General features: G+C 45.9%; 1 protein-coding gene across 5 annotated transcripts; it reads left to right on the top strand.

Moving 5' to 3' along the window:
- Positions 1–582: 582 nt before the first annotated feature.
- LOC148079032 (tripartite motif-containing protein 16-like) lies at positions 583–16,395 on the top strand. Of its 5 annotated transcripts, none has more exons than XM_087790472.1 (3): positions 583–1,702; positions 13,770–13,861; positions 13,942–16,395. In XM_087790472.1, the coding sequence occupies exon 3, from the start codon at positions 14,023–14,025 to the stop codon at positions 15,694–15,696; it is 1,674 nt and encodes a 557-aa protein (XP_087646598.1). In that variant the 5' UTR covers positions 583–1,702; positions 13,770–13,861; positions 13,942–14,022; the 3' UTR covers positions 15,697–16,395. The 5 variants fall into 5 exon arrangements, with proteins under 5 accessions (XP_087646598.1, XP_087646600.1, XP_087646601.1 ...); XM_087790474.1 differs by having other exon boundaries at positions 13,770–13,873; XM_087790475.1 differs by having other exon boundaries at positions 13,770–13,873; positions 13,919–16,395.
- Positions 16,396–27,453: the final 11,058 nt, after the last annotated feature.

The raw sequence follows: 27,453 nt of genomic DNA, 5'->3' as shown, positions 1-27,453 counted from the left end.
ATAAGTACTTTATTCTACGTATACGAGTATTTTATAGTGAGTGTAAGAGATCTTGTACATAAGTGCATGAGGACTTGATAGTAAGTGTGACAGATCTAGTAGTGCGTGTAGTCCGTCTAAGCTGTCATGTTTATGTTCTTCCTGTTTTATTTTGAAGGTGGTTTTCCGTTTGTATCTGTCCTGTGTTTTCCTTTGACAGACGCTGGCAGGTGCTCGGCTGGTGATGATTGAGTGGCAGGTTCTTCCTATTGATAAGGAGCATCTCTACCCGGAAGAACTCGCCAGAGTATTGCGTTTCCCTTCGATCTCGCTCCTCGCCTTTAAATCAGAACTTTGATGATCCTTTGGAGACTCCTGACGTTGTCAGCACTTTTATTTACTCACGTGAGTCTTTTTGTTTTAGTTGCTGTTGGGACCATGATCTCCAGCCGTGCCCTGCCTTCGTCCCGAGTGCCTGTTTTTTTTTGTTCCTATTCATTCCAATTACGGATCGTTTTGGATTTATTAAAGACTTTCTTCTGAACTTTTCCTCCGTGGATATATTGACTCTTCTGCATCTGGGTCTCCTGCCCTGATCGGATCGTGACAGAATACTCTGGCCACCATGGACCCAGCGGAGGTTTCAGAGCTTCAGGATGCGCTGAAGATTCAAGCCGAGAGACTATGCTGTGGAGGAGGCGTCACTGGAAGAAAGCGCGACTCTCTTCCGACTCACAGCCGAGTTGGAGAGACTCACTCTTCACTCAGCCCCTCCCGCACCTGATTCTGCCCCAGGCGCTGCTGCGCACACGTCATCTGAGCCTGTTGCTGCGCTGTCTGCTCGTGAGCCTGCTATACCTTCTCCTGAGAAGTATGACGGGAGTGTGGGGACTTGTGGGCGGTTTCTCTTACAGTGTCAGTTAGTTTTTGATCAACAACCATTTTCCTACTCTACGGATCTTGCCAAGATTGCATTTTTAATTAATCTCCTCCAGGGTAGAGCAGTAGAATGGTTCACTTCTTTATGGGAGTCTAACTCGCCTATCTTGTCTTCTTATGAGAGTTTCACCACTGAGTTGCGTCGTGTTTTTGATTTGCCTTATCGTTCTTCCTCATTATCTGTTCGTAAACTGCTTAATTTAAGACAGGGTGCCGAATCTGTGGGACAGTACTCAGTTTCCGCATTTTAGCAGCTGAGAGTTGTTGGAATGAGCCTGCACTTGTCACTGTTTTTGTTCAGGGCTTAGATGATGCTGTCAGGGATCAGTTGGCCACCAGGGAGGAACCAGAGAGTTTAGAGGCTCTTATCAGCCTTGCCATAAGGTTTGACAACAGATGGAGGGAGTGATATGGTCAGACTGGTTGCAATCTACGGGAGCGTGGAAGCCCCGCCTGTTGGTCTGTTCAAGGTAGCCATGCAGGAGAATGGTTACATGTTAATAAAGAATCAAGTTTATATTAACAAACCAGATATCACGCCTCGTCTGCTTATTGAAGCTTGACTGAAGACAACACACCGAGTGCCTGTTTGTTTTTGTTCCTATTCATTCCTATTACGGATCGTTTTGGATTTATTAAAGACTTTCTTCTGAACTTTTCCTCCGTGGATATATTGACTTCCGCATCTGGGTCTCCTGCCCTGATCGGATCGTGACATAAGCGCCTGACTTTTTATAAACCAGTGGAGCCTGAAGAGTGAATTCAACGCTCGGAAGATGAGCATGTAAGTTGTTTTATTATCATCAGCTCTCGTTGTGCACATCGACGTTATATTGTCTCTTTTTAATATACTATTGCAGCGATATTATTGCTTTCGCTAGGAACCTTTTTGCATGTTTCCGTAGGACCGTTACTTGTGTGACACCAGTGAAAACAGTTTAACACGCTTTAAAAGTTTGTTTCTCCAGTTAATGTTACACGTTTGGATCTGAATGTGTTCGTGAAGAAGTAAGTGTCATACAGTAGCAGTGTGTGTTTGTAGAATGTTATCGAGGTTTTAATAATTAGACGAGTGTTTGTTTACGTTTGTTTCATATTTAGACGAGTATTGTTTACGTTTGTTTCATATTTAGACGAGTGTTTGTTTACGTTTGTTTAATATTTAGACGAGTGTTTGTTTACGTTTGTTTCATATTTAGACGAGTGTTTGTTTACGTTTGTTTAATATTGTAGCGAGCTTCAGTGAGCGGCAAAGAGAACAAGGGTGTCTTTTCCACACTGCCACAGACTGGGGCCTTTTATTTAACAGTGCCCGTACAGGCTTGTGTAACATGTAAAACATGGTGATAGAGACTAATTCTCCCACACCTCTCACTCATGGTGCCGAACTTGAGGACCCATAATGCACCAGTCGCTACATAGCCCCCACCTGAGGGGTCAGTCGTCCCCGACAACCCCAACATCTAGCACAAAGTCTCTAAACCTCCCAGGTCGCCGATGCTGTCGGGTAGGCCATCTAGGTGCGACAGGTGTAGATGGAGAGTAAGGGTCCATGGGGCTCAAGGTGCCGTCTTCAGGAACATCACAACCGGCTGGGGAAGGACTCAGGGGACGGTATGGAGAAAGTCTGTCCTGGTGCAGTACCACCATGCGTCTTCTGTTTGGCAGCCGCACCCGATACACCACTTCAGACAAGCGGTCAATTACTTCACCAGGTCCTTGCCAGTGACTGCGGAGCTTAGGGGAAACTCCCTTTTTGCGGACCGGACAGTAAACCCACACCTTGTCTCCCGGCTCAAAGGCACGCCCTGGACAGCGTGTATCATAGGTCCTCTTTTGCCGGGCGCCAGCACTGTCTTGAGACTGCCGACTGTAGTCGTGTACCACCTGTAGTCGGTCCTTCAGTCTGCGTAGGTAATCCATCTCCTTTCCCCCAGGAATCTCAGGTTCTGGCGGGGCACCAAATACCAAATCCACTGGTGTCCGCAGCTCTCTCCCGAACATCAGAGCAGCAGGAGTGAATTGGCTGGATTCCTGCAGCAGATCGGTATGACCACAGAACCAGGGGTAGGTGATGATCCCAGTCCTTTTGATGTTCACTCGTCAAGATAGCAAGCTGAGTGGCAAGAGTGCGATTAAATCGCTCCACCAAACCGTCGCTCTGTGGGTTGAGCGGTGTGGTCCTTGTCTTCCTAACCCCCAGCCGTCTGCAGACCTCCTGGAACACCCGGGACTCAAAGTTTCACCCTTGGTCACTGTGGAGCTCGTCAGGAACTCCAAACCGAGAGAACATCTCGTCCACCAACTTCTCTGCTGTTGTGATGGCACTTTGATCTGGTACTGCGTATACCTCTGGCCACTTGGTGAAATAATCCATGGCCACCAAGACATAGCGATTGCCAGAGTCCGACACCGGAAAGGGACCAAGAATGTCCACTCCAACTCTCTCCATCGGAGCCCCCACCAAGTACTGTTGGAGTGGGACATGGGACCGCTGTGTTGGCCCCTTCTGGGCAGTGCAGGCATCACAGCAGTGGACATACAGCTCCACATCTCATCTGCATCCTGGCCAGTAGAACCGGCTCCGAAGGCGGTGTAGGGTCTTTGTATTTCCATAGTATCCTGCCCCCACCGAGCCGTGGACATGCTGAAGAACTTTGGGCCGGAGAGCCTTGGGCACCATGAGCTGCAGGAGGTCTCTTCCTCCCCCTGGTGCTTGCCACCGCCGGTACATCACACCAGCGAAGTTGCCCCATTGGGAGTGGTATGCCTTCACCTCGGGTCCTAAAGCCGACACCTCCGACCAGCTTGGACGTTGTCCGGCCTCAAACCAACCCTTCACCGACGCCAAGGTTGCACACCGATATCACCCTTTGTGCCACATGGTCCCGTTCTTTCTGTCGGCAACAGTACCGACACTCAGCTTCAGCACAGGGGCGACGTGAGAGGGCATCAGAATTTCCATGGAGCTTTCCTGCCCGGTGCTTGATCTCAAAGTCAAAACCTTGGAGCGTTTCCAGCCATCGAGCCACTTGACCTTCAGAGTTCTTGAAACTCAAGAGCCAGGTGAGCGAAGCATGGTCAGTTCGCAGAAGGAAGTGATTACCTTGCAAGTATGGCCGGAATTGACGCAGGGCCAGGACCACGGCCAGCAGCTCACGACGGGTGACGCAGTAATTCTTCTCCACCTTGCTAAGTGCCCGGCTGAAATAGGCCACAGCTTGTTCTCCAACTTCCCCTTGCTGTGAAAGGACAGCCCCAACGCCAACATTACTGGCATCCGTGTCCACAATGAAGGGCCGCTGCCCATCAGGATATGCCAAGACGGGAGCTTCAGTGAGGGAAGTCTTGAGCTGAGTAAAGGCAGCGGAACAGTCAGCATCCCAGTTGAATGTTTTGCCCTTATCTGTGAGACGATGGAGTGGGCTGGCAATGGTGGCAAAACCCTGGATGAACCGTCGGTAGTACGAAGCCAGACCCAAGAAGCTTCGCAACTGGCTGACATTTGCAGGGGTAGGCCAATCACGAACTGCAGCTATCTTTTCTGGGTTGGTGGCGACCCCACGAGTACTGACAATGTGGCCAAGGAACTCAGTCTCTCTGGTCAGCAGATGACACTTTGCAGGGTTCAACCGTAACCCAGCCTGACGTATAGCCGTGAAAACCTCACCTACGTTAGCCAGGGCTCCGTCGAAGTCAGCGGCATGCACCAGCAGATCATCCAGGTACACCACACAGCCGTCACAGGGCACGTTAGCCAGAACTCTCTCCATCAGTCGCTCGAACGTAGCAGGTGCATTGCACAGTCCAAAAGGCATAACCCGGAATTGCCACAGTCCTTGTCCAATGGTGAAGGCTGTCTTTGGTCTTGCCTCCGGGGCCAATTCCACCTGCCAGTATCCACTGCGGAGGTCAAGGGAGCTGAACCAACTGGACCCAGCAATGTTGTCAAGCGCATCATCAATGCGAGGAAGAGGATACGAGTCTTTCTTGGTGACTGCATTCAGGCGCCGATAGTCCACGCAGAACCTCCAAGTACCGTTCTTTTTCTTGACCAAGACAACAGGGGCTGCCCAGGGGCTATCTGATGGTTCAATTACTCCAGCATTGCACATCTCCTGGATCTTTTCAACTGCGACCTTCCGCTTGGAGAGGGCTAACGGATGGGGGCGTAGACGTATGGGTTGAGCGTTACCAGTCTCAATAGCGTGCTGGACAAGTCCAGTCTGCCTACAGTCCTCATCCCTGGCAGCATAAATGTCTTTATACTCGTCAAGCAGACATTTCAACTGCTGGCCTTGCTGAGGTTCCATGCCGTCACTACTGCGCTGCCAAAGTTGGTGGATGGCTTCCGCAGTCTCTGCAGAGGAAGAAGCTGGTAGGGTTGGTGCTAATGCCGGTTGTGGAGCACAAGATCTTGGCATCTCTTGAACTGCTGCTGTCATCCTCCGATGATCAGGCTGTGCCTTAACTGCTGCTGTCATCCTCCGATGATCAGGCTGTGCCTTCTCCTCCCTACTAGACTTGAGCTTCACTTTTTCTTTGCCCAGGATTATGGTCTTTCCTACTACGTCGACTTGAGCTTCCCAACGACTCAACAGGTCCAGCCCAATGATACACGGATCATGGATGTTGGCAAGCCAAAACTCATGCTCCAACACTTGGTCTCCCGCTCGAACTGTCACCATCTTTTTCCCTAAAATTTTAAACTTTTCTCCAGTTACTGACATCAATTGGGTGTTGGTTGGGGCCCACATTTCGGAAACTAGGCTATTGGCCTCAAGGAGGGTGCCTGGACGGACCAAGGAGATGGTGGACCCAGTGTCCACCAAGGCTTGACATGGCTGACCATCCAGTTGGCAGTACAGGTACAATCCTTGTGTATGTCCTAAACGTCCAACCAATGTCCATCTGCCTTGGAGGGAAAGTGGATTTTGGAGTGGGCGGTCCCTCATTGCGCCACTCAACTGCAGTTTCCCACCACCCTGGTAATAGGGGTCGGAGCAGGGCAATCTCTTGCGAAGTGGCCGAGCTGGTCACACCAAAGGCATCGATCTGTCGGACGGGGTCGTCGTCTGGGTCGTGCACTGAGGACAGGCGGACCTCCTCAACATCTTCATCATAGTCCAACATCCTGACCTGCGCCCATGGACCAGGAGCCCTTGGTGGTGTATGTTGAGCGGCGAAGAACCCTTGTGCTCGTTCAGCTTCCCTCAGCGCCTCGGGACACCTTAGGGACACCGGCATGGAGAGACGAACATGCTGTCGTAGTTTTTCTGGTGCCAGCCCTCGTAGAAAAGCGTGGAGTGCTAGTTCTTCTTGGGATGTAGCATCAAACTGCGGATAGCCTTGCCGGGCATACTGCTGCACGTCAGCGGCGAAGGTGCCCAAATTCTCTCCTTCTTGTAGATGGCGACTAGTCAGCTGCTCTCTGCTCTGGTCGGCATGACACGGCTGGCCAAACCGTCTCTGAAGTGCGGTGGTCAGGTTATGGAGGTCAAGGGTTTAGAAGCACTTGTGTCGCCTATCCTTCCAAAGCCAGAGCCAAATGGGTCACAGCTTCAGCATTGCTCCACCCATTATGCCGCACTGTTAGTTGCACCTGTGCCAGGTATGGCGCAAGTGGTACCAGTCCATTGTATTTGGGCAGCTTAACCGTTGGCTTGTGTGGAGGCGTACTCATCTGTATCATTGTGTCCGGGCCATCATCTGCATGTAGTCTTGTTCTTTCCGCCAACAGGTGGCCAGGTCCTCCCTACCCCCAGGGGGCAGTGCGCAGGCAGCTCCTCTTCTCCGGTCTTCTCTTCCAGTAGAGGGCGGTGTTTCCGTATGGCACTTGCTCCATCAGGTCTGTCTTTCATCAGAAGCCGGGCTCCTCCAGCCACCAGGGGGCAATCAGAAGTCATCTTTGATGTTGCTCTCTTCTCCACCAGTGGAGGGCGGTGTTGGCGCTTGAGCCCAAGATTTAGCTCAATTGCTCGCTCAAGTTCATAGACTTCTCTGTCTCTTGTTCAAGAGAAATCCCCTGAGTTATCTATCATAACCTCAGGTTCTACGAGTTGGTGCGAAGCCCTCCAACGGCTTCGCTATTGGTTTACCCCGAGGCACCGCCTCGTCTCTGAGAAAGCTTAATGAACTCGCCACCCAGCAGGGGGCAGTCCACTTCCTATAAAGGCGGGAAGCACCCGCCGCACTTTCTCCAACTGAAAACTCAGCGGGAAGGGCGGCCGCTGGGCGACGAGGTTGGAGGGCTTAGCACCAACTCGCAGAACCTGAGGTTATGATAGATAACTCAGCGGTTCTACGTCATTGGTGCTCAGCCCTCCAACGGCTTCGCTATTGGTTTACCCAAAAGGCGAAGCCTGACGGGATAAATGTACCCCCAGCTGGACGCCGCTCCTGGAGCAGCATCGCTAGGGCCCCGCCGGCCCAGGGTCCAAACCCACTTGAGCCGTGGGCCCTGAGGGGGGCACAGCAGCGCTCAAAACAGTATGAGCTACTGATCCCGCCGTTACGTCGAGGAGATAGGCCTTAGCGAAGGTAGACGTGGACGCCCAAGAGGCAGCTGAGCAGATATCCTCTGCTGCCACACCCCGCAAAAGAGCCACTGAGGCTGCCACGCCACGGGTGGAATGTGCCCTCAGACCGCTAGGAGCGGATCCACCCGCTGCTCGGTAGGCCCGGATAATCGCCGATCTCACCCAATGAGAAAACCTCTGGGGGGAGACCGCCTCTCCCCGCCGGCATCTACCGTGGCAGACAAAAAGGGCATCAGAGCGCCTAAAAAGGCCCGCAGCGTGAAGGTCATCGCCCGGAACAAGGAACTCAGAATCTTCGGGCGGAACGCTGGGTTAGGACGCAAAGACACCGAAGACTCCTCGAGGCCAAAGGAAAGACACTCAGGGCTAATGGAGAGGGCACAAAGCTCACTTGCTCTCTTCGTGGTTGTTAGTGCCAGAAGGAGCGATACCTTGAAAGACAAGATATCCAGTGGGACTTGGTCAAGAGGCTCGAAGGTCGGGCCTGTGAGAGAGTCCAGTACCAACTGGAGATCCCACTGAGGGCTGGAAGGCCTTGCAGGAGGTCGAAGCCTGCAGGCACCCCGCAGGAAACGCGCCACCAAGGGGTGGGCGCGAACCGAAGCACCCTCAAAACCGACATGCCTCGTCGCTATGGCTGATGCGAACACTCTCAGTGTCGCCACAGTCCGCCCGTTATCCAGCAAATGTTGCAGGAAAGACAGGATAGCGGAGACCAAACAAGAGCTGGGGTCCAAGGACCTGTCTGAACACCAGCGGGAGAAAATCCCCCACTTTGAGGCATAAAGCCTGCATGTTGACGGGGCCCGGGCGTTCTCCAGCGTGTGGAGAACGTCCGGGTCCAAAGTCCCGATCAGCTCGTCCCGTGCAGGAGCCACACCTTGAGAGGCCGGCCCAGCACCGGGGGCGCTGTCAGAGTCCCCCCCGCCTGACACAGGGCAGCGGGGCCCCAAGGGATGGCCCACGGGGCCCCGACCGCCATACGCACCAGCTCTGGGAACCAGAGCGCCCCCGGGGAGTCTGGTGCCACTAGAATTAACCTCAGCCCCCCCCGCCTCGTCCTCCGAATCAAGGGGAGAAGGAGCCGCGGAGGAGGGAAGGCGAACAGCAGACCGACCGGCCACCTCGAATGGGCTAAAGCGTCCACGCCTAGTGGGGGGCAATCCGAAGCCCTGAGGGAGAACCAAAGAGGGCATTTGAAGTTCTCCTTGCTGGCGAAGAGGTCTGCAACCGGGTGACCGAATCGAGACCAGATCTCGCTTGCCACTGCCTCGGACAGACCCCATTCGTCCTGGACGGCCCCCCTCGACAGTCTGTCCGCTACTGCATTCAGCTCGCCCGGTACGTGCTGGGCTCTGAGCGAAAGCAGGTGACAGTCCGCCCACAGCCAAATCTTTCTTGCCACACTCAGAAGGGCTGGGGATCTGACTCCACCTTGGCGATTTACGTACGTCACGGCGGTGGAGCTGTCTGATAGTACTAGGACGTTGGACCGTGACAGTTGGGGAGAGAGGTGAAGCAGGACATTGTGAATCGCCTTCAGCTCTAGCCAGTTTATGTGTCTGAGCACCGGACGGCTCCAGACCCCACTGGCGTAGGCCTGACCCGAGGTGCCTCCCCAACCTGTCAGAGAAGCGTCTGTAAACACTTGAGGGTACGAAGGACGCAACCCAATGGAACTCTCCGCCTGAGGTTGGCGTGAGAGTTCCAAAACTGGATGTCCTGCAAAACCCGAGCGGGAAGGCGCACTTTCCGACCTCTTTCCCGCTTGAGGTCTAGCTTGAGACGACCAAACCATCTCTGAAGCTCCCTCATGTGCAGCAAGCCCAGCCGAACAACCGTGTGGCGCCATGAGCCCCAGGAGGGACATAACAGTGCCTGCTGTTGTCACGTGACACCGAGCTTCCAGCAACTGTGTTGTCAGTCGGAGAATGGGCTGGATACGCACGTCCGGGAGGCGCGCGTATCCTTCCTCCATGTTCAACAGTACCCCCAGGTAAACTAACTGTTGAACTGGAGTCAGAGCGCTCTTGCTGAGGTTCACTGTGAACCCCAGGGTGGCAATATGGCTCAACACCTTCTGTGTGTGAGCGTAACTTTCTGCCTCTGACCTGGCAAGGATCAACCAGTCGTCCAGATAGGTCAAGATCCTTACCCCACTCACTCTCAAAGGCTCCACTGCCGCTTCCACACACTTGGTGAAGGTCCTGGGTGCCAGAGAGTAGCCGAACGGGAGTCGAGTGTATTGAAACACCCGACCCTCGAGGGCGAAACGCAAGTACTTTCGATGTCTCTTGACTATCGGTACGTGAAAGTACGCGTCGGTCAGGTCGATAAATGTCATCCAATCTCCTGGACATACACCTGAAAGCAGTTTCTTGACCGTCAACATGCGAAACGGGCGGGTAGCTATGAACTTGTTCAAATAGCTGAGGTCCAGAATGGGCCCCCAACCCCCGGTCTTCTTCGCCACGAGGAAGTACCGGGAGTAAAACCCTGTCATCATCTCGGCTGCAGGGACCAGTTCTACGACCTCCTTCTGCAGCAGAGTAGACACCTCGTTTCTCAAACAGGATAATTTCTCCTGCTCCGCCATACGCGTCCAGAGAATCCCTGAAAAACGCGGGGGTTGACGGGCAAACTGTAGCGCATTGCCCCGCCTGATTACTCCCCCCAGCCAAGTGGGTCTTAGAAGTAAAACCAGGCGACTCCAAGCCGAATAATGTTCTGTCAGAACCGCAGCCCTGGCGAACCTTGGGTAGTCCTCCGGCCCGCCCCCCAAGGACGGGCCGTAGACGAAAGGGCATCACACAAGCCGCGTCTCTATCTCTTGAATCCACAGAGCATGTACTCGAGTTGGATTCACTAGAACCCCCACTCTCATACATAAAAACCGGCTCTGTGGGAGAAGCGCGCAAGTGCGCGTGAGACACCTCAGATGCGCGTCGTGCGTGTTCCCTTCCCCCCCCGGAAGTCTTCCCAACTCCCTGAGCACTTCTTAGTGTCACCGGAGCTGACAAAACCCGCGATGTGGAGGAATGTGCTGGAGAATTAACCTGGAGCTGAAGTGAGTTAGGTCGCGCGCGCGTCGGCACCGCATCACTCACCCGGTCCCGTACATTCTCCAGCCCCGCTGGCGGTCCCGAGCTGTTCGTCACTCGTGAGATCCGACCGCCACGCACCTCTCCAGTTGATCGACCAGACGGGACGGAAGTTCCTCGCCCTCGCCTGGTCTCAGAACGGCGAGAAAACTCGCGCGTAAAAACACCAGGTTGCGTCAGTTCCATGGCGCTTCTCCGCCGCCAAACGTGACGTCCTCCACGGTGCCAGTGTTTGTAGACAGCGCTGTGGGGGAAGGAACAACCTCCGGTCAACATAGACATGTCCGGACTAGTTCCACTCACCTCATCAGCTGTCACGCTCTGTCGGGCACGAGCGCTGGTCGACGCGGAAGTAAACACAGCTGACTCAGCCGGTCTCGCGGACCTCTGCTCGTCTGTAAACAAAACACATGTGGTTGGAGTCTGCCCCTCATTCGTGTGGACAGACTCCGTTATTGCAGTCTCGGTATGACCCGGACGAAGGGGTTTAAAACCTCCTTCGGACTGTGTTATGAGAGGAAAATCACGCCGTCTATGACAGGTCGTCTCGGTCCACGGTGAGCCTGTCGAGCGCACCGCACAGGAGAGCCATGTTGTTTGCGAGGGAGACCACCTGCGTCCCCCCCTTGTAGGATCGGTTAAACAACATTGCCGTCAACCTGTCTTCAGCTCTAGGCAGAGCTACAGGGCGGCCTGGCCACAGTCGAGCTCCCGGGTCGAGGGCGGCACGTACCGTATCCGAGGGCTCCGGGACACCGCGCCGCCAGTCCACCCCGTCCACACGGCAATAGGGTCCGTAGGATCCTACGGGAGGCACTGAAGTCATGGGAGAGGCAGACCCTCGCCGCGCGTAGCCCCAGATCTCGTCCAGCTTAGGACAGATAACCCCCGGAACCGCAGGCCTGCGCGCTTCGTTCCGCCCGACCTTCACTCCGCATGTAAACGGTGGTGGCGCGAGTGGAGGTGCGGGGGGGAGCTCGACCTCCATGCGGTTCGCCGCGGCGGTGAATATGCGCGGCAGGACGTCAAGTGGGTAGCGAGGAACCGGCCCGGCTCCCCCGACCGCTTCGACGTCCCCCGGCTCGGAACCGAACAGGGTGCTCGGATCCGCCTCATAACACCACCGGTCGTCCTCCTCATCGTAGTCGGCCCACGACCTGGCTGGAGGACGCGGCGTGCGCCGACGGGCCTCGTATGCTCCCCGTCTCTTCCGGACCTCCTCGGGAAGCATACGGCAGGCCCCACAATCCGCAAACGCGATCTGGGCCTAGACAGACGAAGCAGAGCGTGTGTGTCCCCCCTCCCTAGGGGGGTGTCACACGTTAAGCACAAAGACACATCTACTTCCACGTTCATGCTCACGTCCACCATGCTGTATCCAGGAGCTTTCTCGCTGAGTTGAAAATGGAGAAAGTGCGGCGGGTGCTTCCCGCCTTTATAGGAAGTGGACTGCCCCCTGTTGGGTGGCGAGTTCATTAAGCTTTCTCAGAGACGAGGAGGTGCCTCGGGGTAAACCAATAGCGAAGCCGTTGGAGGGCGGAGCACCAATGACGCATTTATAGAACACACTTTTGACACCAATGTAGCTCCAGTGAGCTTGTGTAACATGGAAAACATGGTGAGAGACACTAATTCTCCCACACCTCTCACTCATGGTGCCGAACTTGAGGACCCATAATGCACCAGTCGCTACAATATTTAGACGAGTGTTTGTTTACGTTTGTTTCATATTTAGACGAGTGTTTGTTTACGTTTGTTTAATATTTAGACGAGTGTTTGTTTACGTTTGTTTCATATTTAGACGAGTGTTTGTTTACGTTTGTTTAATATTTAGACGAGTGTTTGTTTACGTTTGTTTCATATTTAGACGAGTGTTTGTTTACGTTTGTTTAATATTTAGACGAATGTTTGTTTACGTTTGTTTAATATTTAGACTAATGTTTGTTTACGTTTGTTTAATATTTAGACGAGTGTTTGTTTACGTTTGTTTCATATTTAGACGAGTGTTTGTTTACGTTTGTTTAATATTTAGACGAATGTTTGTTTACGTTTGTTTAATATTTAGACTAATGTTTGTTTACGTTTGTTTCATATTTAGACGAATGTTTGTTTACGTTTGTTTAATATTTAGACTAATGTTTGTTTACGTTTGTTTCATATTTAGACAAGTGTTTGTTTACGTTTGTTTAATATTTAGACGAGTGTTTGTTTACGTTTGTTTCATATTTAGACGAATGTTTGTTTACGTTTGTTTAATATTTAGACGAGTGTTTGTTTACGTTTGTTTCATATTTAGACGAGTGTTTGTTTACGTTTGTTTCATATTTAGACAAGTGTTTGTTTACGTTTGTTTAATATTTAGACTAATGTTTGTTTACGTTTGTTTCATATTTAGACGAATGTTTGTTTACGTTTGTTTAATATTTAGACTAATGTTTGTTTACGTTTGTTTAATATTTAGACGAGTGTTTGTTTACGTTTGTTTCATATTTAGACGAGTGTTTGTTTACGTTTGTTTAATATTTAGACTAATGTTTGTTTACGTTTGTTTCATATTTAGACGAATGTTTGTTTACGTTTGTTTAATATTTAGACGAGTGTTTGTTTACGTTTGTTTCATATTTAGACGAGTGTTTGTTTACGTTTGTTTCATATTTAGACGAGTGTTTGTTTACGTTTGTTTAATATTTAGACGAGTGTTTGTTTACGTTTGTTTCATATTTAGACGAGTGTTTGTTTACGTTTGTTTCATATTTAGACGAGTGTTTGTTTACGTTTGTTTCATATTTAGACGAGTGTTTGTTTACGTTTGTTTCATATTTAGACGAGTGTTTGTTTACGTTTGTTTAATATTTAGACGAGTGTTTGTTTACGTTTGTTTCATATTTAGACGAGTGTTTGTTTACGTTTGTTTCATATTTAGACGAGTGTTTGTTTACGTTTGTTTAATATTTAGACGAGTGTTTGTTTACGTTCGCTTCGGTGCATTAAGTCGAAGATATTTCCAAATGTATCTTTATTTCAACATCCATGTTTGTCTCTGACGTGTTTCTGATGTTTAACGTCGTCTCTCGTCCCTCGCAGTCTCATCATTTATCATGAATCTAAAATAGCATCAATAATTTTAAGTCCTAGTTTGCAAATACAGTATTAAAACGTGACTTTAACACGGAAAACTAACTTCTCATCCTTTTTTCTTTTTTTTTTTCAGATTGATGTCATTCGAAAAGAAAGAAACCAAATCATTCATTAACTAAAGGTTGACAAATGTAGAAAGTTTCGATCAGTCCTATTTCTCCTCAGGTGAGACACATGGTAAATATTAATACTTCAGTTACTCCTCACAGTAGATGATATTAGGATCTGTTCATGTGGATCAACAGGTTGGAGCAGATCGTGGCAGAGACTTGTGACTGAGACTATAAAAGAGTTCACCTGTGAAGGAGTGTTTCAGTCGCAGAGACATGGAGACTAGAGTTGATCTGAGATCTTGTTGCATCTGTCTGGATCTACTGAAGGATCCAGTCTCTCTTCCCTGTGGACACAACTACTGTAAGACCTGTGTTGAAGGTCACTGGCAGGAGAAGAACATCTACGAGTGTCCTCAGTGCAGACGGAGCTTCAGCGAGAGACCTGTCCTCCAGAAGAACACTGTGTTAGCAGAGTTAGTGGAGGAGCTGAAGAAGACTGGAGCAGCTGAGGACCTCTGCTCTGCTGGACCTGAAGATGTGACCTGTGACGTCTGCACTGGGAGGAAGATGAAAGCCCTCAAGTCCTGTCTGATGTGTCTGGTCTCCTACTGTCAGGAACATCTTCAGCCTCATCTAGAAGCTCCGGCCTACAGGAGACACAAGCTGGTCCAGCCGTCCAAGCAGCTCCAGGAGATGATCTGCTCTGAACACGAGGAGGAGAAGAAGATGTTCTGTCGTTCTGATCAGCAGCTCATCTGTTCTCTCTGTGCTGTGGACCAACACAAAGATCATGACATCGTCTCGACCACAGCAGAGAGGAGGGAGAGAGACAAAGACCTGGATCAGAGTCAAGGAAGGATCCAGCAGAAGATCCAGAAGAGAGAGAAGGAAGTGAAGCTGCTCCAGCAGGAGCAGAAGAACATCAGAGTCTCTGCTGAGGAAGCAGTGAAGGACAGTCAGGAGACCCTCGTCCAGATGATCCAGATGATCCAGAGAAGAATGCCTGACGTGGAGCAGAAGATCAGATCTCTGCAGGAGACTGAAGACGCTCGAGTCCGAGGACTTCAGGAGCAGCTGGAGCAGGAGATCTCTGAGCTGAAGAAGAAAGAGGCTGAGCTGCAGCAGCTGTCACTCACCGACAGTCACACCATCTTCCTGCAGAACTGGACCTCACTCTCAGAGGTCAGTGAAGACACGACCTCACTCTCAGAGGTCAGTGAAGACACGACCTCACTCTCAGAGGTCAGTGAAGACACGACCTCCTCCACGACCCTTGAGCAAACTCACCGTCGCTTCCAGGAAGTAACAGCAGCCGTGTCAGTCTGCAGAGACCAAGTCCAGGACCTTCTGAGAGACATGTGGACCGACATCTGTTGTCCTTCCAACAGAATGTTCCTTCCAGAGACCAGAGAGCAGTTCCTCACACACTCACAGGACATCACTCTGGATCCAAACACTGCAGACTCAAGGTTGATGTTGTCTGAAGGAAACAAGAAAGTGACAAACATGAGAGAATATCAGCCTCGTCCTGATCATCCAGACAGATTCAAAAATTCTCTTCAGGTCTTGAGTCAAGAGTCTCTGACTGGACGTTGTTACTGGGAGGTGAAGATAACAGGATATTTTGCAGTATCAGTTTCATACAAGAACATCAGCAGATCAGGAGGAGAAAGTGTATTTGGATGTAATGACAAATCTTGGAGATTATATTGTAACAACTCTGGTTGTTCATTTATACACAACAACATCAACACTAAAGTCTCCAGAGTCAGACCCTCCACAGTGGGGGTGTACCTGGATCACTCTGCAGGTCTTCTGTCCTTCTACAGCGTCTCTGAGACCATGACTCTCCTCCACAGAGTCCAGACCAGCTTCACTCAACCTCTTCATGCTGGAGTCATGGTTTATTATTTTTCATCCTCGTGTGAGTTTGTGAAGCTGAAGTAGACGCCAGTGAGATTGTGAGTCTCCAGGAGTGACATCATCACATGAAGCTTCAATGTTTGGATGAACGTCTCTGAGAACGTTTGTCGTTTGTGCCGCAGTGAAGACACAGTGACGTCATGTGACTGGATTAGAACCTCTGTGATTGGATTGTTCCTGATGATGACGAGTCTTCTTTAAATCTTCTTTAATAAACACCTTCATGATCCGGTGATGATGGCAGCAGTCGTTACTCAAGTACTCCACAGTACTACAAATATATCCTGGTTACTACAGTATCTCATTGGATGTTATGGTTGCCTCTGTATCGTGATACGTATCATCAGATTCTTGACAATACACACACTTACACAGCCAGTCGTCCACGAGGAGTCAGAAAGAAGAAGAATTGATGTACATTTGGTTTGGATTCAATATTACAGTCTGAAAGGAATTTGATTTTGTGAAAAAAAGATTTTCTCCAAAGAAGTAAAGATGAAAATGAGTTCAACACAAACTATATCTTGTATCAGAGAAACCAGATCCTTGGATTCAGTGTTATGTTGAGTTATGCTGTATTTTAAAAATGTACATATAGAAACATTGATTTTTATTCACTCAAATCTCCTCTTAAAACACACTTTTATTCTCTTTTAACACAGCATGAGACTCTGAGCTGTTTTTAGTGCTTTTGACTTGTTTTATTGGATATTGTTTTATTTTTGTGTTTTAACTGCTTTCTTAGTACTTTCATGTCATTGTTCAACACTTTGTATCGACTGTTGTTTTTAAAGTGTTTTATCAATAAACTTGATTGATTATTTGTTCTTATTGAAATGTTAATCTAAATCAATGAATTATCTTTTTGAATCATTTATTCTAAATATAATAATATATAGATTATATATATATTTGACACATTGAGTTCAATATTTTAATTCCAATAATTCAAAAACACATTTTCTAAATGCAATATTCTTTGGTTTATTCAATATAACATCGACATCTTTATATTTACTTTCTTACACCTTCGTTCTAAGATCACAATCAAAACTACTTTTATTGTTGTAAACACAACCGTGGATATTATGTGGTGACAACACAAAATTACATGTTATTAATGAATAAATTAATACAAATAACACGAAATTACATGTTAATAATGAATAAATTAATACAAATAACACAAAATTACATGTTAATAATGAATAAATTAATACAAACAACACAAAATTACATGTTAATAATGAATAAATTAATACAAATAACACAAAATTAGTGCAACAGTCCAGACTTTCCATTTTGCACATTTTCTGCACTTTATACATAATTACATTTTTATTTATGTTTAACGTTGTTTTTTTTACTGTTGGTGGAACAATTCACTAGCAATTGAAATAATAATAATTCTGGTTCTGATGTATAAACATGTTTTTGTATAGAATATAAGTCTTAATTAAGAAGATCAATATATTAGATTATTTTGTCCTTTATATATACTGTGTTTATACAAAATGTACCTTTCAATGTAAAAGATATTTAATTCAAATCTTAAAAAAGCTTCATTTCAAGAATAAAATTCAAAGTGTCAACATTTGAAACATGAAAGCGTTCAATATTCTGACACTGATTGACTTCCGTCCTCAAGTTTGAACTAATGTTTCTTATTCTCTCTGTGAACGATCAACACACTGTGGTGTGTTCAGAGGATGATGTTGTGAACTTAACAATATGTTCCGTTACTATGAATCACAAACAGAAAACTATGAATAACAAATACAAAAAATAATAATAATTGGAATGAAATAAAAACAGATTTTTCTTTTTTTAAATGAGACATTGCCATAAAATGTCATACAAATAAATAATGAATGAGTGATATTAGTTCCATTAAAATGTGTATTATTCATATAGAATATTACAAATTGTTTTTTGTTTTTTTTAAATAATTCAAAAATGTATTTTGAAATTCAATTTTATTTTTACAGCATTTTAAATTCAATATAAAATGTTGGTGTAATAGGATATCAAAAGAGTTCTGAGGTACTTGATCAACTTCGATTATACCACTATTATACTATTGTACACTATTATACCTACATTTTTATATTGAATTAAAAAAAACGTACAAGTTAGAAAAAATATTGAGTTCATGAAAATATTGTATTAATTTTTGGAATAAAAATATCAAACTTTAGGTGTAAAATTTGAAAATTATTCAATTAAAATATATATATACATATATATATATATATTGTAGTGATATGTAGTCACAAATAAACAAGCGTGGAATATCCGTGTAGGAGTTTTATTAACACACGTCTTTAGCCGTAGCTTCGGACCAAGAACAACACGTCACTCCCGATGTATCCATGCGCCGTGCGCTATAGAAAACATAGTCCCTTAACACCACATCTCCCTTCCTTTGAGTCTGTTGAGACACAGTGTTACCAGAACCTAATAAACATTTTCTTCAGAACAAATCAATAGAGATTTGTGCAAACAATATTTCAAGCATGTTTCTCGTAACATTTCTAATATCCCAGATATCACTCCTTTAACATCTAACTAGGGTATTCTCTCCGAACATTTATTGACACAAACTCCTTCAATCTTTCTGGAGGTTTTATTTCCACTTCTTCTCAACACTTTAGGACTCTCCGGTTTGACAGGAGAAGAATCTTCTTCTGTGGCTTCCGTTTGTTCACATTTTCCTTCTCAGTCTCGAGCCTTCAGTTGGTTGTTCAGGTGTTTAAACCGTTGTCTGAGATGATCTGTTTGGTCTCACTTCACCTTCGTCAGTCTGGACTATAGATGACCTTGGTGGATCAAAGCGTTTAACAACAGTCGCAGGTTTGATCCTTTTCCTGCTCTAGTTTTACACTAAAGTTCCGGATTGCAGCTCCGGCAAGGGTTTAGGATTGTACCTTGTGTTAAAGTTTCGACTGTACCTTTCCTTTCCTTCTGCATCTTTTTGCCTCACCTGCATCAGATCAGGCCATGCAGGCTGCGATCTAAGCTTCAATGGTTGGAAGAGTTGTGCGGATTTGTCTTCCCAACATCAACTGAGCTGGACTCACTCCAGTCACTTGTAAAGGTGTTGCTCTGTAGGACAAGAGTGCTAGTGATGGATCACTCTGTCTCAGGATCTGTTTTGCAGTTTGCACTGCCCTCTCTGCCTCACCATTAGCCTGTGCATTATTCTAGTTATATGATCAAAATCATAAGCTCTTGAAAAAGGCTGCAAACTCTTGACCTGAAAACTGTGGTCCTCTGTCAGTTATGAGTTTGTTTGGACAACCCCATCTTGCAAAGATGTTCTTCAGGCTGAAAACTGTACTGTCAGTGGTCAATTTTGAAAGGTGCAAAATTTCAATATACCGGGAAAAATAATCAACCACCACTAAATCGTTTTTTCCCTCAAAGTGACAAATGTCCGCCGAGATTCTCTCCCACGGACGACCTGGTAGCGGTGAACAGATAAGAGGCTCTTTCCTGTGAGATGGTTTCATCTCCTGACATTCTCTACACCACAGGTGTCAAACCGCTCCAGAAAAGGTTCAGGGGTCAATTTCTCTCAATTCTACATTCAAATGATAGAATATTTTGTGGAATAGTCACATCTTCAAGAAGAGATCAATGTCAGTCCATGATTGTTACCCATGGAAAGTATTTATTTATCTTCAATGTTCCATTTAAATGATCTAAAACAGGGGTGTCACACTTTTTCGGTTGGCGAGCTACTTTTCTAAAGATCAAGTTCAAAAGATCTACGATCATCAAATTTGCTCAACAGAAGTAAGAACATACTTCACTCACATGACTTGAAGTGAATGATAGTCATGATGGAAGGATGTGTGGATTTAATCATCTTCATAGAAATACTGACTTACATAAATAACTAGAGTCAGTCAGTGAGGAGCATATTTCCTCATAAGAAGATACTTTTCCTCTGAGAGTAACTTCCAAAGATGTCCATGAGACCTGGTCTTAAGCTCAGTGTCAGCATGTGCGTGACACGAATTGGAGCCTTTTTCCATGTCGAAATCAACAAACAATTCAGACGGGTTCATCCCTTTCCATGCCTCCATTTCAATATGTCCATCATGTTTAAATGAAGCACAAGAATTAAATTGATCCATTTCTGTGATCATGAAAAAAACCAAAACAAATGAAAACATGAATTTAAACTAACAGTTTATATGTGTTAATTTTAAACATGTCTGATATGAATCACACAAGTGGATTATTTAAATGTTAAAACATCTTCAGATGAAGTTTAACGAGAATAAAACTGTTCATCAGTAACTTCACATCATCATCGTCTCTGACGTCATTAGTATTTGTGTCTCACCTGCACCTGTTTAACGTGTTTGTGTTTCAGCGTATTCTTATTATATTCGTGAGATAAAGGTCATTTACAAACAGTCATGTGATGGTTTATTAATACAAGTGTGTTTTAAGGACGTGATCACAAAAGGAAAACCAGCATTTGTTGCTTTGTTTTCCGGATTTTATGCTCATATCACTAAAGATATGTCTCAAGCATCTATGATCTATGATCGTGATGCTCTTCTCAACATCAGAGAGTCGATGGAGGACTTCACTCGCGACAGTTACCAACGTCTCGTGAACGTGTTTCCTCCTTCGCTTCTCATCGACTCGGACTCTGTGGAATATCGTTTGATCTCTCGGGCGATTTCCACAAGCGATGGAGTCGGTCTGGAGTTCAGGTCAGGATGAGAAAAGGTGGTAAGATTTTTTCATTTCCTCTCTTTAATTCGGCTTTTACTACGGAGTTGAACGTGAGTGACAGCTGGTACCCACGTGACCGCTGTTCGCTTCAAAGATCCCGCTCTGCGCGCCTGTCAGTGACGCGGCTTCGTCAGTGACGTCATCGGTGCTGAATGTAGGACTTCTTAATGTTCGCTCCATTACTAATAAATCCTTTATTCTTAATGATCTTTTCACAAGAGTTAATTTGGATTTATTATGTCTTTCTGAGACTTGGCAGAGAGAGGAAGAGTTTATTCATCTGAACGAACTCTGTCCAGTAGGGAGCGCTGTTCTGGGGAAGCCTCGCCTCTCTGGTCGTGGAGGAGGTCTTGCTACTGTTTTTAGGGAGAGTTGTTCTTGCAAAGTGATTCAGACACAGGAATTCACTTCTTTTGAATCTCAGATGATCTTGGTTGGTTCTACAAGACCTTTCTATTGTGTGTCAATCTACCGTCCGCCTGGTCCTGCGGCGGTGTTCTTGAAAGACTTAGTGACTTCTTATCTTCCATTATTCAAATGGAATCTGTTCTTATTCTTGGAGACTTTAATCTTCATGTTGATGACGTCACATCTTGTTCTGCTAAAGAACTTTTAACTTTAACTGAAGCCTTTAATTTTGAGCAACATGTTTCTGAACCCACTCATCAAAAAGGCCACATTTTAGACTTAGTTTTTACTCTTGGCCTGAACATTTCTAATGTATCTGTACATGATGTCCATCTGAGTGATCATTCTCTTGTCTTGTTTAACCTGGACTTCATCCCTGAACCTAAGCCTTTTAAAGTTAGGTCTCAGAGGCGTGTCATCTCAGCCGATACTGCAGACAGTTTTTCTGCTATGTTTGACGCTCTTTCCTTTGATGACTGCACAGATGTGGACAGTTTGATTCACTGTTTCACTGATCATTGTGTTGAAATACTGGATCAAGTGGCACCTGTTAAATCGAACTTGAAAATTCAGAAAAAACGGTGCCCTTGGACAAATGAAGATCTCCTGAGTCTGAAGAGACTTTGTCGAAAGACTGAGCGTCTCTGGAAGTCCACTAAACTTGAGGTGCACAGACTTCACCTCAGGGATCTGATGTCTTCTTACAATGAGATGGTAAAAAACTGCTAGATCTGATTACATCAGAAAACTGGTAGCAGCAAATAGGAAAAACCCCAAAGTTTTGTCTGACACGATTAATTCTCTTGTGTCTCCTGCTCCTCAAATCACGCCTGTCTTCTGTGAAGCTGACAGCAATGCATTGTTGAGATTTTTCATTGACAAAATTAAATTGATCTAAGAGAAAATCTCTCCCCCTTTGTTGGGAACCCCTACTGTCTCTGAGCCTATCTCCTCCTCTTGGTCCTCCTTCACTGCTGTATCTTTGGGTGATATTTCAGCACTAGTGAACAAGATGAAACCATCCTCTTGCTCAGATGACGTCCTTCCTTGTAGGCTTTTTATCAAATTATTTGATGTAATTGGCCCCTGGGTTACCAATATGGTGAACCTCTCCCTTTCCACAGGGGTTTTTCCCAATGCATTTAAACATGCCATTGTGGAGCCTCTGCTCAAAAAACCAGGCTTAGACCCAACTGACCTCAGTCATTTCAGGCCTATTTCTAAGCTCCCTTTCTTGTCCAAGATCTTGGAGAAGGTGGTGTCTGAGCAGCTGTCTTTGTTCCTGGATCAGAGCGACATCCATGAGAAGTTTCAGTCTGGCTTCCGTAAACATCACTCTACGGAGACAGCTTTACTGAAAGTGTCCAGTGACATCATGATGTCGGCTGACTCGGGTAAATTCACTGTTCTGGTTCTCTTGGATCTGTCCTCAGCCTTTGACACAGTTGATCACCAGATCCTGCTGAGAAGACTAAGGGATGAAGTGGGACTGTCTGGGTCTGTGTTAGAATGGTTCTCATCTTACCTTTCTGGGCGCAGTTTTAGTGTATCTGCCAATCAAATGAGGTCTGAATCGGCAGATCTGTTGTGTGGAGTCCCTCAAGGTTCTGTTCTGGGTCCTTTATTGTTTTTGCTGTACTTGATTCCCCTCGGTAAAATCATTCAGAGATTTCCAGATGTTTCTTATCACATTTTTGCTGATGACATCCAGCTCTACTGCTCTTTTGACCCAACTGAGCCCCAGAGGCTGAACAGCTTAGTCAATTGTTTGCTAGAAATCAAACAATGAGTGAAAACACTTTACAGCTAAATGTGGACAAAACTGAAACTCTGGTGATTTCTCCTGATGATAAGATCCCAGGGTTGAGTCAGTACTTGGGTGACTTAGGTCAGTCTGTCAAACTGAGCCTGAGAAACCTGGGTGTTGTATTTGATAAAGACATGTCTCTTGTTCGACACTGTAGAAAACTGACCAGAAACTGTTTCCTTTAACTGATAAAAATTTCTAAACTTAGGAAAATGTTGTCGGAACATGATCTGGATCTTATAATCCATGCGTTTGTTTCTTCTCGTCTGGACTATTGTAACAGTTTGTTTTCATGTCTTAACAAGAAGGATCGTCTCGTCTGCAGTTGATTCAGAACTCTGCAGCCAGAATTCTGACCCACTCTAGTAGAAGAACTCACATTTCTCCGATCCTTAATACTCTTCAGTGGCTTCCAGTTTCTTTCAGGATAAATTTTAAAATTCTGGTTCTTACTTTCAGATCTATTCATGGTCAGGCTCCTCCTTACATCACTGATCTGATCCAGCCTTACACCCCAGCTCGGGCTCTGAGGTCTGTGGATCAGAATCTACTTATGGTTCCACGCACACGGCTCAGGACCAGAGGAGAGAAATCTTTTCAGGCTGTTGCTCCTAAGCTTTGGAACGATCTTCTCTCTCTTTGTTCTTGATGGATCTACTGACTCCTTCAAGAAACATCTTAAGACGTTTCTATTTGTTCAGGCTTTTCCTTGAATTTCTCGAACTCCTTTGTTGTTCTCAGTATTATCTTGATCTTTAAAGTATGTACTTTTTTGAGTATTGTTTTGATTGTCTAAGCGCTTTGTGACCCTGGTCTCGAAAAGCGCTATATAAATAAATATTACTTACTTACTTACTTTCATTGAACCTGCAGCTTGACTTTGATGGAACTGACGTCATGTTTGTGTGACTCTAGAGAAGAACCTGAAGCGATCAAACATTATGTTCGATATATTATTAAAAAAAACAAAGCTTATAATTCTATATCGTTTTTCTGAACTGCATAAAATGACTGTCGCACGTTTTGCTCTTTTTATTCTCGATTCATAAGAACTTTGCCGTGCGTTCACTGGAAGAGGCGGGAGCTCTGATTGGCTGATGCTCATGTCAATCAAATTGACAACCAATCGGCGCAATAACTATTTGATTGACCTGCACAGCAGCCAATCAGAGCTCTCTTCACTATTTTCTTACATCATTTTTATTAAATCACGTGATCTACTAGCAGCAGCTTGCACGGTGCCACAGCGTGTATGGACACATACACAAGCGCTGTGTGCTGTGATTGGCTGCGTAGCGTAAGTAAACCGTATCGTATCATTGGCTGGACACCTGTCACTCACTGAGGTGCAGATGTTCTTGTGCGCTGAGAATGTTCGATCGACACTTCACTCTGCCTCGGTGACCATCGTGAACGCGCTGTAGTATTTCCGACCTCATGTTTTGTGGAACTACTATTCTGTCCTTGTAAAGTAATAAACTCTGTGACACAGTAAGGTGATCACGATGTGAGAAATAAGGTTTCACACATACCGGTACATCAGCGTAATACCTCGGCCATCCATCTGTAATGAACTTTTGGACCGACTTCAACTCTGGGTCTAGTTGAGTCTGCTTTCTAATCAGTTCCAGCTTTCCAGGGGAAACTTTCTTGAACTGCTTCTCATACGCTTCCATCTCACTGGTCAGTTCTGATACTTCTTGTTTAACTTCTACCAGTGGATGTCGAGAGAGTGTATCTGCCACGACTAACAGTTTCTGGTACAAACTCTGCCACAGGATTGTATCTCATCCTGCGGATCAGCAGTCTCTGGCCCCTCATAGGCACACAGTCCAGATCTTTGCTGTTAATTGTGGTACAAGTGGTTTGTGGTCAGTCTGAAGTCTGAAAGAATCTAGACCGTACAGATATCTGCTCAACTTTCCACATGTCCACACTGCAGAAGGCACTCTTTCTCAATTTGAAGCGCTTCTCGGCATCAGTTAATGTTCTAGAACAATAAGCTACCGGTCTCAGCTGCCCATCATGTTCCTGCATTAAGACGCCTCCAAGCCCAGAGCTACTTGAATCAGCACCTATCACTGTGGTTTTGTTCACGTCCTAATAAGCTAACACAGGAGCTTCAACCTGTGCAGGGCCCCATGTCCATGTTCCATCAGTCTTTAACAAGTCATTCAGGGGTTTGGTAATATCAGACAGGTGAGGAAGATACCTGCCCAAATAATGAACCATCCCCAGAATCCTTCTGAGGTCCATTGTTTGGTTCAGCTGCATGATGGCTTGAACTTTCACATCATCTGGACGTATTCCGTTCTCATCAATGGAGTGTCCCAAGTCGTTAAGTTTCCGCTGTCGCAGTGAGACCTTCTCATTGTTCAGCTTCAGGCCTGCTCTCCTCAAGGTGTCAAGAGTGTTTTGAAGGATCTCCTCCTGTTGCTCCTCTGACTCCGAATAAACAAGAATGTCATCCATGTATACAGCGACTCCATCAAGGTCTTTCAGCAGTTCTGTCATCTCACGCTGGAAGATTTCTGGGGCACTTGTTGACTGCTCTGTTGAGGTTCTTCAAGTCAACACATATCCTCAGCTGTTCCTTGTTCTTCCTTACTACTGGTACCATTGGAGCGACCACTCTGTTGGTTCCTTGATTTCTGTTATTACTCCAGCATCAACCATACGTTTCAATTCCTCCTTCACTCTCTGAAGCATAGGTATTGACAATCTTCTTGCTGTTGTCAGACTGTATGGTTGGACATCATCTCTTTTATTGGAGTTACGTTCAATGTTCCATTTTCATTTGAACTTTGGATCTTTTCCTTCTGTCAAGTTTTCACCTCACGATCCGTTTCACTAACCATCGCTGTTGCTACATTTCTTCCGAGCAGATGACTTTCACTACCACAGAGGACGTGAACTTTGAACTTGTAATGTCTCTGTTTACTCCTAGTAGTCGCTGTGAAATAACCCAAACACTCAAGGCGACCTCCTGGGCTGTCCAGTGGTACTTGGACCTTCTTTAATGCAGGTTTTCCACTCATCAACTTGAATGTATTTTCTGATATAACAGTGGTATCAGCGTCAGTGTCAATTTTAAAGTTCATCAGAACGTCAAGAATTCTGAGTTTCACTTTCCAGGCGTCATTAGAGTCGTTTACTTCTGTGACCTCTGAGGAAATGATGGTCGTCTGTCCTCACATTGACCTCATTGACTGTGAACGACACACAGCAGCAAAATGTCGCATCTTTTTACATGTGTGGCTCTCAGAGTTTCTTGCAGGACATCATCTCTTAAATGAGCTTTTCCACATCTGTAGCACTTCTTTCTTCCTTTGGATGCATGTGCTTGATTTCCTCTTCGTCCATGTCTCTGCATCTGACCAGCATCCTTCTTAGTTCTCCACTTTGATACTTCATTCAGGTTAGTTCTTGTCTCTGCGTGAGCTCCTTGTTCATGTGACATTTAACTTGTTCTGATTGACGCACTAACTCGACCGCTTTGTCCGGAGTTAAGTCCGGGTTAACTGTAGCTTCTCTGACAGTTCCCTATCCAAGATGCCCACGACCAGTCTGTCAGGAATATTTTCATTTCTTTACTTCTTTAAAGGCACATGTGTCTGCGAGCTCGTGCAGGGCGCGGATGTATAAAGATATTTACATTTATATATTTATAATATAACATGTATCCTCCGTGCTCTCACTGGGCTGCTGTACACGCTGGTGAAAACGTGCTCGTTCGTGTATGACGTTAACTTTTGGCACAAAATAATCGTCCAGTTTGCCCAGCATGGTTTCATCGTCATCTTCATCTTCTTCTTGAACAAAGACGAACGTTTTAAACACTTGCTCGGACTCTTTTCCAAGCGAATAGAGCAGCTACACACCTGCACCTCTTCCTCCTCCTTGTTTAGCTTCGTTGCCACGCGGTAGCGCTGGAAGCGTTGTCTCCACTCCGGCCAAAGTTGCGGGCGAGAAAAGTCCACTTTCTGGTGGGAAGAATTTCTCCATGATCCTTCAACTTCTGACACCATGTAGTGATATGTCGTCACAAATAAACAAGCGTGGAATATCCGTGTAGGAGCTTGATTAGGATTCCGACTCTCAGTTTGAGCCCTACCACTCGGCCCTAACACTACGTTTGCGCGTGAGTTGTAGTGGATTCCCGATTCTACTTTCCACGTAGAGGTAGTGTTCAACGTAGTGCCAGGTCTCCCTACTAGAGGTAGTGATGTCGGAGGGAACAATGACGAGGAATTCAGAACACAAATGTGAGTATTCTCGCTTTAAAACTAGTGTGTCTTCATAAATGTGAAAGCATTGTTTTTGCTGATAGTCCATGTTGATGAAATATAAACACACGGTGAAGATGCTACCGTTAGCTTGTTTGTTCGTAAACTCTTGAGTATGCATTATTTTGACGATATTTCATGCTAATAAACTTTTAAGTTGTTAACTTTTAACAGTGAAGACGTTGTAGTAGTGTAATAGTGTATTTCATGTGAAAAATATTATGTCTTGCATATAAAAACGATGTTTAATTTGACGGTAATTAAGCATTATTTTCAACGATATTTCATGTTAATAAACTTTTAAGAGTAACAGTGAAGATGCTATTGTTTGTATATTTAATTAGAAAAGTATTATTTCTTGCATATAAAAAACTATGTTTAATTCGACCCTAATTAAGCATTATTATCAATGATATTTCATGTTAATACACTTTTAAGAGAAACAGTGAAGATGCCATTTGTGTATTTCATTAAAGCATTATTTTAAAGCAGTATTTTATGTAAATCATGTGTATTTGTGAAGAC

Source organism: Callionymus lyra, chromosome 5, assembly GCF_982586985.1.
Source record: "Callionymus lyra chromosome 5, fCalLyr1.hap1.1, whole genome shotgun sequence".
NCBI lineage: Eukaryota > Metazoa > Chordata > Actinopteri > Syngnathiformes > Callionymidae > Callionymus > Callionymus lyra.
This window is presented reverse-complemented; position numbering and strand designations above follow the sequence as displayed.